At 39.0% G+C, this 11,521-nt stretch overlaps 1 protein-coding gene across 1 annotated transcript in view; it reads left to right on the top strand.

The window, feature by feature from the left end:
• The window catches only part of DNAH10 (dynein, axonemal, heavy chain 10), a 52,760-nt gene that overhangs the window by 14,468 nt on the left and 26,771 nt on the right, over positions 1-11,521 (top strand). The window contains 23 exon segments of the mRNA XM_010009680.1: positions 1-71; positions 144-237; positions 476-654; positions 1,290-1,501; positions 1,818-1,974; positions 2,404-2,637; positions 2,737-2,859; positions 3,267-3,500; positions 4,008-4,231; positions 4,758-5,027; positions 5,119-5,302; positions 5,594-5,728; positions 6,119-6,271; positions 6,813-7,001; positions 7,105-7,251; positions 8,130-8,321; positions 8,481-8,599; positions 8,771-8,929; positions 9,224-9,359; positions 9,488-9,610; positions 10,096-10,230; positions 10,535-10,751; positions 11,237-11,356. The exon segment at positions 1-71 is cut by the window's left edge and continues 76 nt beyond it. Of these exon segments, the coding sequence (XP_010007982.1) occupies positions 1-71; positions 144-237; positions 476-654; positions 1,290-1,501; positions 1,818-1,974; positions 2,404-2,637; positions 2,737-2,859; positions 3,267-3,500; positions 4,008-4,231; positions 4,758-5,027; positions 5,119-5,302; positions 5,594-5,728; positions 6,119-6,271; positions 6,813-7,001; positions 7,105-7,251; positions 8,130-8,321; positions 8,481-8,599; positions 8,771-8,929; positions 9,224-9,359; positions 9,488-9,610; positions 10,096-10,230; positions 10,535-10,751; positions 11,237-11,356 (3,807 nt within the window).

Here is an 11,521-nt window from a genome sequence, read left to right as displayed (position 1 = left end):
TCTTCTATGAAGCATCAGTAGTTGATCACAACCTTGGAGGCATAAAAAAAACATTCACAAAGGTAACTTCTGTAATTAATCTTGAGGAAATTTAGGAATGGAAAGGAAAACCATTTAAACACCTTTCTCTTCAGATGACACAGCAACAAGTGGAGGACTTCAGCAAAGAGATAGAAGATTTCTTCCATAAATTCATGACCACGGGGCCTGGTTCTGTTGGGGAAGATCTTGATAAAGGTAAATTGATTAATGTGTGAAAAGTGATGTCTTAAAGATAGTACTAGTCTTCAGACAATTCTTCAAATGTTATATAGAACAAAGAAATTGTACTTTCTTGATTAACATACAAACTGATCATCCAGGAATGTGAAATTTTTAGTGCTATAAGTTGTACAGACTATATGCAAATGCTGTCTTACTTATTCCCCATGATCCCTGGGGTTGTTTCTCTAGAAAAATTCCTCTCCTTTCCCAGGATTGGAACTCATGGCCTGTTTTGAAAAAGAATTGGAAAAACTGGAAGATAGGCGTCAGGAACTGGGCAGTATTGAGAAACTTTTTGGCTTGCCAGTTACAATGTACCCTGAGTTAATGAAAGCACAGAATGATGTGAAAGGTCTAAAGCAGGTCTATGAAATATATGCATTACAAAAAGTAAGTATTGAACTCTGACTACACAGATACACACATGAACAAACATGCAGAAAGGGTAGGGAAGAGAAGAAGAGGCTGCATTGTCCTCTATTTTTGATCATCCCTGTCCTTTGCATGAAATTAGCTGTGACCTGTAATTGACTGTCACCATGAAGTGATTTTAATGATGTCAGTACAGGACTAGTAATGTCTCATAGTAGATCAAGCACACACTCTTAGCAGATAGGAACAGACCTCCCCCTGCCCCTAATAATTGTTGGGTGCATGAGTCTCCTGATCATTTGAGTGGAACTACTTTTGGATACAGGATGTGTACAGGTGACAGTGGGTAGGTATCTCAGGCTTTAACTCAACTATTTTTAATAAGATTTATTTTTCCAAAATTCAAATGCCCTGTGAAGTATGCTCTTAAGTATGCTTTTCCTGTTCTCTGTATTTCCTTTTGATTGTTTCTTATACAACTGGTTGTGTTTGACTGTGAATCTGTCTTGGACAGGAAGCTATTTCTTCCTCTGTATACAATTATCTACATCCTGACTGTGGTCTCTAGATCCTGCTTTAGTGGAAAGATTATTCTTTTTGGTCAGAACTAAAAGGAGATAGGGTTTTTTAACTCCTAATGACCTTGTTCCCAGGCAGCTAAAGATGAATGGTCTCGGACACTCTGGGTAGACCTCAATGTCCAGATTCTTCAGGAAGGAATTGAAGGATTTCTTAAAGCCTTTCGAAAGCTGCCCAGACAAGTACGTGGTATGCCAGTGGCCTTTCTCTTGGAAACCAGAATGAAGGCATTTCGAGACTCTGTTCCTTTGTTGCTTGATTTGAAAAATGAAGCTTTAAGAGAAAGGTTCGCTTCGATTTATTTAAATTAATTTTATATATATAGAAAGATTTTTTTCCTTCTGTTAGAACTTTTAATTTCAGTCACTGTGGTCATACCATGTCCTGTAGCTTGAAACTTCACTTTCTGCATAATGAACTTGTGCAACAGCATGCAAGGTGACTACAATGAGTAGGATTCTTTGTGTATTCAATATACTGGTTCTTGTTTAAACAGAAGTGTGCTAAACGTGGTTTCATTATTATGTATTAAATTACAGTTGCTTTCATTTTTACTCTGTCATGGTGGTTGGAACACTTGTTGATGTGTCAATTTAAAACAGGCATTGGCAAGAACTTATGGAGCAAACAGGAATACATTTTGAAATGACGACAGAAACATTCACTTTGGAGAATATGTTCGCTATGGAACTTCACAGATACTCAGATGTTATCGGTGAAATAGTCGGAAGTGCTGTTAAGGAACTTGGCATTGAGAAGGTAATGTGAAAAATCAGAATGAAACTAAAAAGACAGATGACAAGAGTCTCAGTAATCTTAGAGATTTTTATATTGATATAACAGCATGTTCAGCCATCTTCAGGGAGCTGCTATGGTGTAACTGATGGCAACTAAGATCATTAGCTCTGTTAATAAGCTACCACATGACACAGGCTCGTAGCTATCTTGCCTTTGGCAGCAGTATATTGGACTTCTGTTACCACAGTAAGCAAGTTTGGCCTATGAAAAAGGATCTGAAGAAGGATCCATTCTGTTGCCATCATCATGTTTTGAAATAGACCCTTCTTTATAGATCAGAGTTAGAAAATCTGTGCGAAAATTTTGCTGAATTGTTTCATTTTTATGCTAAGATGATAGTTCTCTAGGTTTTGGAGACTGAAACATGCATCTTTTTGTGCTCACATGCAGGGTGTGAAGGAAATAACAGAAACATGGGAAAACATGAAATTCTCTGTACAAGAGTACTTCAAAGGCACTGAGAAGCGAGGCTTTATTCTGGGCTCTGTAGATGAAATTTTAGAGACTCTTGATGACAACAATGTCAATCTTCAGAGTATTTTGGGCAGTCGATTTGTGGGTCCTTTTCTTTCAACCGTTCACAGCTGGGAAAAAACTCTGTCATTGATTGGTGAAGTAATTGAGGTAGGGAAGAAAATGCTGGACTAAATAAGGAATGTGTATTACTTATAATCAGGGTTTTCTACTGCATTCTTTTCTCTGATGGCAACATTTGATTCTTAGATCTGGATGGCAGTTCAGAGAAAATGGATGTACCTGGAGAGCATCTTTATTGGTGGAGATATCAGATCACAGCTTCAAGAGGAAGCCGAAATATTTGACAGCGTGGACAGCTTGTTTAAAAAGGCAAGTAACTGATTTGACTTGTGATCAGCATTACTATTTAGTGCATTTTGCTTCCACTTCCAAAGTTTGCTGTAGCCTTCTGTGTCATTTGTAACACTGAGAATGGTATGTTATAGTGAATTGAATATGAGTTTGGGGAACTCAGATATATGCTTATGCTTGCATGATGTCAGATATAGGCCCTTGCTTTTACAGTAGCATCTCCATGCTCTCAGCTTTGAAAGCATACTATCTCCATGTTTGCATACAACAGCGCAGCAATAGGAAAACATACTTAAAACTCTATTCCACTTCTGTAAGAACCTACACTGCTTGTGCTGCCTGTGTGCTTTTTCACTAGTTAAATATAATTTAGTATGATCTATTGCTCTTGAGTATTTGCTAAACTTTCTTTTCTCCCTGTGTAGATAATGGATGAAACTGTAAAAGACCCTACAATAAAAACATGCTGTGAAGCCCCAAATCGTCTGTCAGACCTGTATCATATAAATGATGTGCTGGAGAAATGTCAGAAAAGCTTGAATGATTATTTGGATTCCAAGCGAAATGCTTTCCCAAGATTTTTCTTTATATCTGATGAGGAGTTGCTTAGTATCCTTGGCAGCAGTAACCCACTTTGTGTCCAGGAACACATGATAAAGGTACATACATGTCTGTCTGCTCACAGTGCCTTGTGGTGTTTTAGAAGGTTTAACAGACTATACTGTACATGCTGTTAAGGGTGTGCTAATACTTATGGAATACAAAGAGCATCTTGGCAGCATCTTGAACAAGCTTCTGAATAACCAAATCAAATCTGATCAATTGACTCTTCTTGCTCTCATAATGCCCAGTAGCAGTTATGGGAGAGGAAGGTTGGTAGAGGAGCATTCAAGATACACCCAAATGATCAGTCATTATAGAACCTTCCTGTAGCTCTTGATCTTTGTTTTCTGGGAAAAAAAATCAATGGGCCAAGTCATCTTGTTTCCTCTGCAGTTGATACATCAGCATACATATATCAGCATTTGTATCTGATTACTTAGGAATCACTTCTCTTTAGAGTCCGTGGAAATTTTCTTTCACGATTCAACGTGGACTAGACACGCTTACATCTTTGAAGTTTTGTTTCTAAAATGCCAGTGAATTTCCCTGTTGGTGTATTTCAGATGTATGATAACATAGCCTCCCTGAGGTTTGAGGATGGTGATAATGATAAGAAAATTGCAGCAGCTATGATTTCTGCTGAGGGGGAAGTGATGGAGTTCCGGAAGGTTGTACCTGCAGAAGGCAGAGTGGAGAACTGGATGACAGCAGTGCTGGAAGAGATGAGACGAACGAACAAACGCCTGACTAAGGAAGCTATTTTTCGATACTGTGAAGACAGAAGCAGGTGAAACAATCAGGGTCAAGATTAACACAATGTCCTGGGTTCAGCTACAGCAGTTACCAGCTGGGCTTAAACCATGGCACACAAGTACCTCACGTTAAAATGAACCTGTGGCCATAAAGAAGAATCAAGGCTTAATTTTTCAATGTTCTTAAACAATTTAGCCTGTACTTCTGTATGTGGAGGGAGATGGATGCATGCAAATGCAGTATTTTAACTGACCAGAAAGAACTGTGCTATGTGTCATATATATTTTCCTAAGTCTTGAGTTTTTATTTTTAGTGTTGCGTGCGCAGTATGTTTTCTCACTATGAATTCCACTTGGACATCTTTACACATGGAATAGGCAGCTTTTCTATCAGAGCATTTCCTGGGCTTTTGAAATGCCTACAGTAAACCTTGACAGCATTTGTACATATTTCTAAAGTTTGGCTCATGTTGTCGTTATTGGAGGGGTTTATTTGATGTCCCAGTTGGTTATGTAGAAAGAACAGTAGCTCAGCTCCCTCTCTCCATGTATTTTCCATAGAGTTGATTGGATGTTGCTCTTCCAAGGCATGATGGTGCTGGCTGCTAATCAGGTGTGGTGGACTTGGGAAGTAGAGGATGTATTTCGGAAAGTGAAGAAGGGAGAAAAACAGGCAATGAAATTTTATGCTCAAAAAATGCATAAGCAGATTGATGACCTGGTTACCCGCATTACAATGCCTTTGAGCAAAAATGACAGGAAGAAGTACAACACTGTTCTCATTATTGATGTTCATGCCAGAGACATTGTCGATACGTTTGTAAGAGACAGGTAAACACCCCCCAACCTACTGAGAAAATACTAAAGGCATGAATTGTATTCACATCCTTTAACCTCATGTGAGCAAGTCTCTCTCATGTAGCATCCTGCAGGCTCAGGAGTTTGAGTGGGAAAGCCAGCTGCGTTTTTACTGGGACCGGGAGCCAGATGAGCTCAACGTGCGGCAGTGCACCGGCACGTTTTCCTATGGTTATGAGTACATGGGTTTGAACGGACGTCTTGTGATCACCCCACTTACAGACCGTATTTATCTCACACTCACACAGGTATATTTTTAGAGAAGAGTTTTTACTAGCAAGCCCTTTAAAAGTACACTTCTAGGCAATCCCATAATTGTTTTATTGGCACTTGCTGTTATCTCCTAGATGTCACCGTGAATGGTAACGTGTTTGAAATCAGTTGTGATGTCCTTCTAACCAGATTTGAGTTCTCATTATTTTGAGTTACTCAAAGATAATGTAGAATGCATTCACAGATAAAATTTAAGGCTTCTTGTACCCAAGGGTTCATTTGTGAATTTGCTGCCAACCTAATATAAATGTCATCTGTCTCCAAAGGCTTTGTCAATGTATTTGGGAGGAGCACCAGCAGGGCCAGCAGGTACAGGGAAAACGGAAACAACCAAGGATCTGGCCAAAGCACTGGGCTTGCTGTGTGTGGTGACAAACTGTGGAGAAGGCATGGATTTCAAAGTAAGAGTTAAACATCTGTGTTCTCTGATAAGGTGCCAGTTACTGCTCTTTTTCAGTGCCCAGGATAAGGGCATATTCTGAACTTTGGCATAAATACTTCTCTTACTGATACCATGCTGCTTAATAATGAAAGATGGTAAAAATTGTCTATTTTTAATGAATTCCTGAAGGAACTTCAGGTGGAGCAGTGACTAGGTAATATGTGTTTAAGCTCATCATAGGCAATCTGCAGTTGACAAATAATTATAGCAAGACCTTGTAACAGAATGCTAGCTCCTGCATGTATAAATATCCAGAATCATTTCCTAGTCATTAGAGTTTTTTCATACTTGTTGGTGCTGAATGCTTTATATGTTCATTGCTGAGAAGTTTTTCTTCTTGTTTTGTTAGGCAGTTGGTAAAATTTTGTCTGGTCTCTCCCAGTGTGGAGCGTGGGGCTGCTTTGATGAATTCAATCGTATCGATGCTTCTGTGCTTTCAGTCATTTCTTCTCAGATTCAGACTATTCGAAATGCTTTAATGAATCAGTTGAAAATATTTCAGGTAAACATTAAAAAAAAAGAGTAATTGTGAAGGCTGATCTTGGTTTTGAGGCCAGGATTCAGGCTTAGGCCTCATCAGGAGATCAAGGGGCTGCTGCTTTTGTGATTCATTTGTGCTGAACATGTCAAACTCCAGAATATGTACTCTCTGTTTCAGAGAGATTAAATCCTTGCTGATTACCTAATCCTTTGCTAGGTTCTTCCTTTATGAAGTGGGAAAAAAGTAAGATAAATAAGATAATAGTAAGTAAATGGGGTAATAGTATAGTAGTAATTAAGGAGAGGAGTAAATTAACTTGGTGTTTACTGAAATTCAAAACTCTCAAACAGAAAATTGAATTGAGAAGTATGAAATGTCATGATGTTTGTATCCAAGATACAAACAGCGGGATGAACGTATCTGGGTCATTATCTAAAACTAAATACTTTAACATACTGTTCTAAGTGGGTGCACCAGAATTGCTCATTTTCTCTTTGAGCAAATAGGACTATTTATTTCAATTCCAAATACACATTGTTGTAACATTATCTTATGCCTTTAGTTTGAAGGACAAGAAATCAGCCTTGATAGCCGTGTGGGCATTTTTATTACGATGAATCCTGGTTATGCTGGTCGGACTGAGCTCCCTGAGTCTGTAAAAGCTTTGTTCAGGCCTGTGGTTGTTATTGTACCAGATCTTCAGCAAATCTGTGAAATCATGCTCTTTTCTGAAGGGTTCCTTATGGCAAAGGTAGGAAGATTTTATTGCTACCTGTACCCATATACACACTTATGTATGCATTCTTTGGTTGTCACTTACACACTTGTGGTTATCTAACTTAAATCTCAAACAGGTCCTTGCCAAAAAGATGACAGTGCTATACAAGCTAGCAAGGGAACAGCTTTCTAAACAACATCATTATGATTTTGGACTGCGGGCCCTTAAGTCAGTGTTGGTGATGGCTGGAGAACTGAAAAGAGGATCAGGAGACCTCAGTGAGGTAGGTTTGCTGCTTTGGGTACTCTGGGCAGATCATCTTTTTCATTAGGAAGAGGATGTGTTTAAACATCTGCTCTAGTTTGTTTGTGTTGGAAAGAAGAGCATTGGTATTGTCATCTTATTTCTTTGTTCTTACTGAGTTTTATCATGCCCTCTGCCAGTAAGTTACCATCAGAACTCAAAGCAGGGAAATCTACAGAAAAAGAAGTATTTTATTTCCTGTTAAGTCCAGGATGCGAATAGCCAGATGGGTATCTCTGGATGAATGGCGAAAGCTGGTTTTTAAACAGTGGTGCTCCAGTTGTTAACTATGTAGCTCAAGTAGTACAGTAAACTTATAAAAGAAAGTTTTTCAATGCTGCATTGCTATTTATGGCTTTCTGTACACCTATTTTTTTATTTCTATATGTATGGTTGTGATACCCAGATGCCTAGGGAAATTCTTACTCAAATCTCTTCTTCAAAACTTGGAGATAGCTGAAGGAAACTCCTCTATAAAATTATGTGCAGATGCATATTGCAGGTTGGCAGGAAATTGGCAGTCTAAATGATGCTCTCAAGAGGACTGCAGAATTTGGGTATGTTCATAAAACATTTGATGTTGTTTTAACATTAAATCAGGAAGCTGTGGTCTGAGTCACTCCAGCCATTTGGCATTTGGTTAATATGGTAGAAAAAGGCAGCTGTTACTCTTTGCTATTGGTCTGCTTAATCCTCATGAAATAACCATTGTTTCCACTAGTAACTGATGCCAAGAAAACATTCTCAAAGCTGTACTGAAGTAATCAGGCGATGGTTTTAAGAGATGTTTGATGTTACTACATATCAGCTAATTGGTTTGCTGTTTGATAAAGATTGATTCTGCTGTGTTTCGTCTAGGAAGTTGTACTGATGAGAGCTCTACGAGACATGAATCTTCCTAAATTTGTGTTTGAAGATGTACCTCTCTTCCTTGGCCTAATCTCTGACCTGTTTCCTGGCCTGGATTGCCCTCGAGTCCGCTACCCTAACTTTAATGATGCTGTAGAACAAGTGCTGGAAGAAGGGGGTTACATTGTTTTACCAGTTCAGGTATAAGAAATGTTAATTGCTTGAGTTTTTGTTGTAAGCATTAAGCTGCATATGCACTGCTGGAATGGCTCCAGAAAAGCTTGTCTGGTATAGACCTGCTGATGTTGGCCATAGAAGAATTATGGACAGCAGTCTATTGAATCCATATTTATTTTTCAGGTGGATAAAGTAGTTCAGATGTATGAGACAATGTTAACTCGTCACACTACCATGGTAGTTGGACCTACTGGAGGTGGCAAGTCAGTTGTCATTAATGCTTTGTGCCAGGCCCAAAACAAGTGAGTATAGAATCTGATGCATGGAAATCAGATTGTAAGGTGGCATAGACTGCATTATTCAGCCCTGTGTAGTCATGACAGGATCTATAGCTGACCATAATATTTATTTGGGTTAACAATACAACATGGTATTGTGTCATTTTAATATTGCTTTTCTTGCTGTATCTTTAGGCTGGGATTATTGACAAAGCTTTACACACTGAACCCTAAAGCTATGAGTGTGATTGAGCTTTATGGGATCCTGGACCCTACCACCCGAGACTGGACAGATGGAGTCCTGTCAAACATTTTTCGGGAGATCAACAGGCCTACTGACAAGAAAGAGCGAAGGTGGGCAGCTAGAAACCAGTGTGATGGGGTTTAGATAGAGTTTTAAATCTTCTATTTTATTTTATTTTTAATATTTGATACCACTCTTTAAAACACAAATGCTAAATAAATAGAAAGTATCCAGGGGGTCTTTCTGCTTTCTGTGAGTTCCTCAGTGAGATGGCTTATAAAAAACAAATGGGAGGCTTCAAAACAGCTGGACCGACATTGTCACCATTGATGGCACATCTGAATTCTGAAACAGCTTAGTAAAATCAGAGATTAGTCAGTGCTCCTTGGCTCCTGTATCCACAGGTACATTCTGTTTGATGGAGATGTGGATGCTCTCTGGGTTGAAAACATGAATTCTGTCATGGATGACAACAAGTTATTGACCCTGGCAAATGGGGAGCGGATTAGACTTCAGTCACACTGTGCTTTGTTGTTTGAGGTAAGTAATGATTGTACTGCTTAATAAATGAAAGGGTTATAAACAGATGGGTCTGCAAAGCCTGACAAGCTGTTACTGTAGCTATTCTTTGTTTAAGTGTATGATTATTTCCTATGATTACTTTATAGGTTGGTGACTTGCAGTATGCATCTCCTGCCACGGTATCCCGCTGTGGAATGGTCTTTGTAGATCCTAAAAATCTAAGATACAAGCCCTACTGGCAGAAGTGGGTCCAAGGAAGAGAAAATGAGGTGGGAATTTCTGCACTTGTTCAGAAAGTATTAAATACTGAACTGTAGACAGCTATAAAGAAAACCTTTGTAAAGGCAGTCTGATTTTCTGACAATAAATCTAAGCCCTGGGAATGTGGTGGAGGGCTGAAGAGAGTTCCCAGCTTTTCTAACTTCTGATTGTTTCTGAGAACCAAGAAAACAGTTTATCTGGTCGCCAAAGAGCTAACAGTGAGACTGGTTAGGTCCCTGTTTCTTGTATTTAGTTTAAAAACTCAAGTCCAAAAGGAACTGACAGCTTAGTTGCTAGCACCTGATGAATGCTGATCCTCACCTGCTGAAAACCCAGTCACATTTCTTCATGTGACCGTACCCTGTCTTTGGTAGAAGTGATCCCTTCAAGAATAATCATACTTGGTCAGCCAGGTATTGATGGGAAGCTCTTCTGTCAAAAATCTGCTTTCTAGGTTTCTGTGTGCTGAATTATTGTCCTTTTTGTTCCTCAGCAAGAGAGAAATGATTTGAATCGTCTCTTTGAAAAATACGTGCCCTGCCTTATTGATATGATTATAGAGGGAATTGTGGACGGCAGAGCTGAAGGAAAGCTGAAGACCATTGTCCCTCAAACAGATTTAAATATGGTAAGGAACAGAGAATAAAGGTTGAAAAGTTTGTCTAAAAAGAGAAATGGAAAGATGGAGAGAGTAGAAGTCTCCCAAAGAAAGTACAGGAGTGTCTGTGCTGAAATGTCATTTGCTGGTGATAAGCACCAAGAGACAAAAGAAGTTCCTAATACTGTTTTTCTACTGACATTAATATACATAGCAATAGATCCACCTGCAGGTAGAAGTGGTCAGCAAACACTCAAACAGCTAAAAACACATCAAGAGTTTTCATGCATCTAAATGGCAATTCTGTTTACAGTTTTGTCTTGTTTTACAACAGGTGGTGCAGCTGGGTATGATGCTGGAAGCTCTAATTGTGGTACAGCATGATGATCCTGATGTTCTGGAATGTTTTTTCTTGGAAGCTTTGTATTCCTCCTTAGGTGCTTCTCTTCTTGATGCTGGGAGAATTAAATTTGATGAAAACGTTAAACGTATTTCCTGCTTGTCTACTGTTAATGATGACAGCACCCTGGCTAAGCCAGGGGAGCTGCCAGGTAGGATCTTATCATAATTTATTCTGAATCCCCTTGATTGCTTACATTAGAAAGGTGTTAGTTTCCATGAAGGCAGAACATTGTTCTTCCTTCCAGCTAAACTATCCTGGCTGCAAAATATGCTTTCTGAAGGACTATCACTGAAAACTACATAGAGATACTGATGCTAGATGAAATCTCAGCTACTGGTCTGTCCACAGAGGACAGTACTTTTCTATGCCAAGCTCAAAAGTTAAACACTGAAAGGAAAAATAAAATGTGAAAGGAAAGCAAATGGAAGGTGCTTAAAAAGCAGCAGCATGATCCAACTGCTGGACTAGGAGAATTTTGGCTGATGTTTTACTGAGTTAAATGACAAGTAAACAGAACACAGTGTTACCCAGCTTGGTCCAGAATCTTACCCTGCACTTTTATCTCAGTCACATTATTTTCTTATGAAATATTTCAGTGTCCTAGAAAACTTCCAGTTGCTTCATGGTTTGCAGGTCAGTTGCCAACTTTGTATGACTTTCATTTTGACGCATCTAAAAAGCAGTGGGTACCTTGGATGAATCTCGTTCCTGAATATATTCATAACCCTGAAGTGAGATTTCGTGACATTCTAGGTGAGTGTAAGATAAAATAGAGTGATGATATTCCTTTAATTTATTATGTGCCCCCACTGAGTGCATGGCACTTAACGTGAGACGTCCTCTTTCTGTAGTGAAGGTCATCTGCTCAGGTTCAGTTTCTTGTGATGGCACAAATCAATTTCTTTAATGTTCTTGCAA

This window comes from Nestor notabilis, unplaced genomic scaffold (genome assembly GCF_000696875.1).
Source record: "Nestor notabilis isolate BGI_N333 unplaced genomic scaffold, ASM69687v1 scaffold30512, whole genome shotgun sequence".
Lineage (NCBI taxonomy): Eukaryota > Metazoa > Chordata > Aves > Psittaciformes > Psittacidae > Nestor > Nestor notabilis.
The sequence above is the reverse complement of the archived record's forward strand: the minus strand, read 5'-3'. Positions and strand labels throughout refer to the sequence as shown.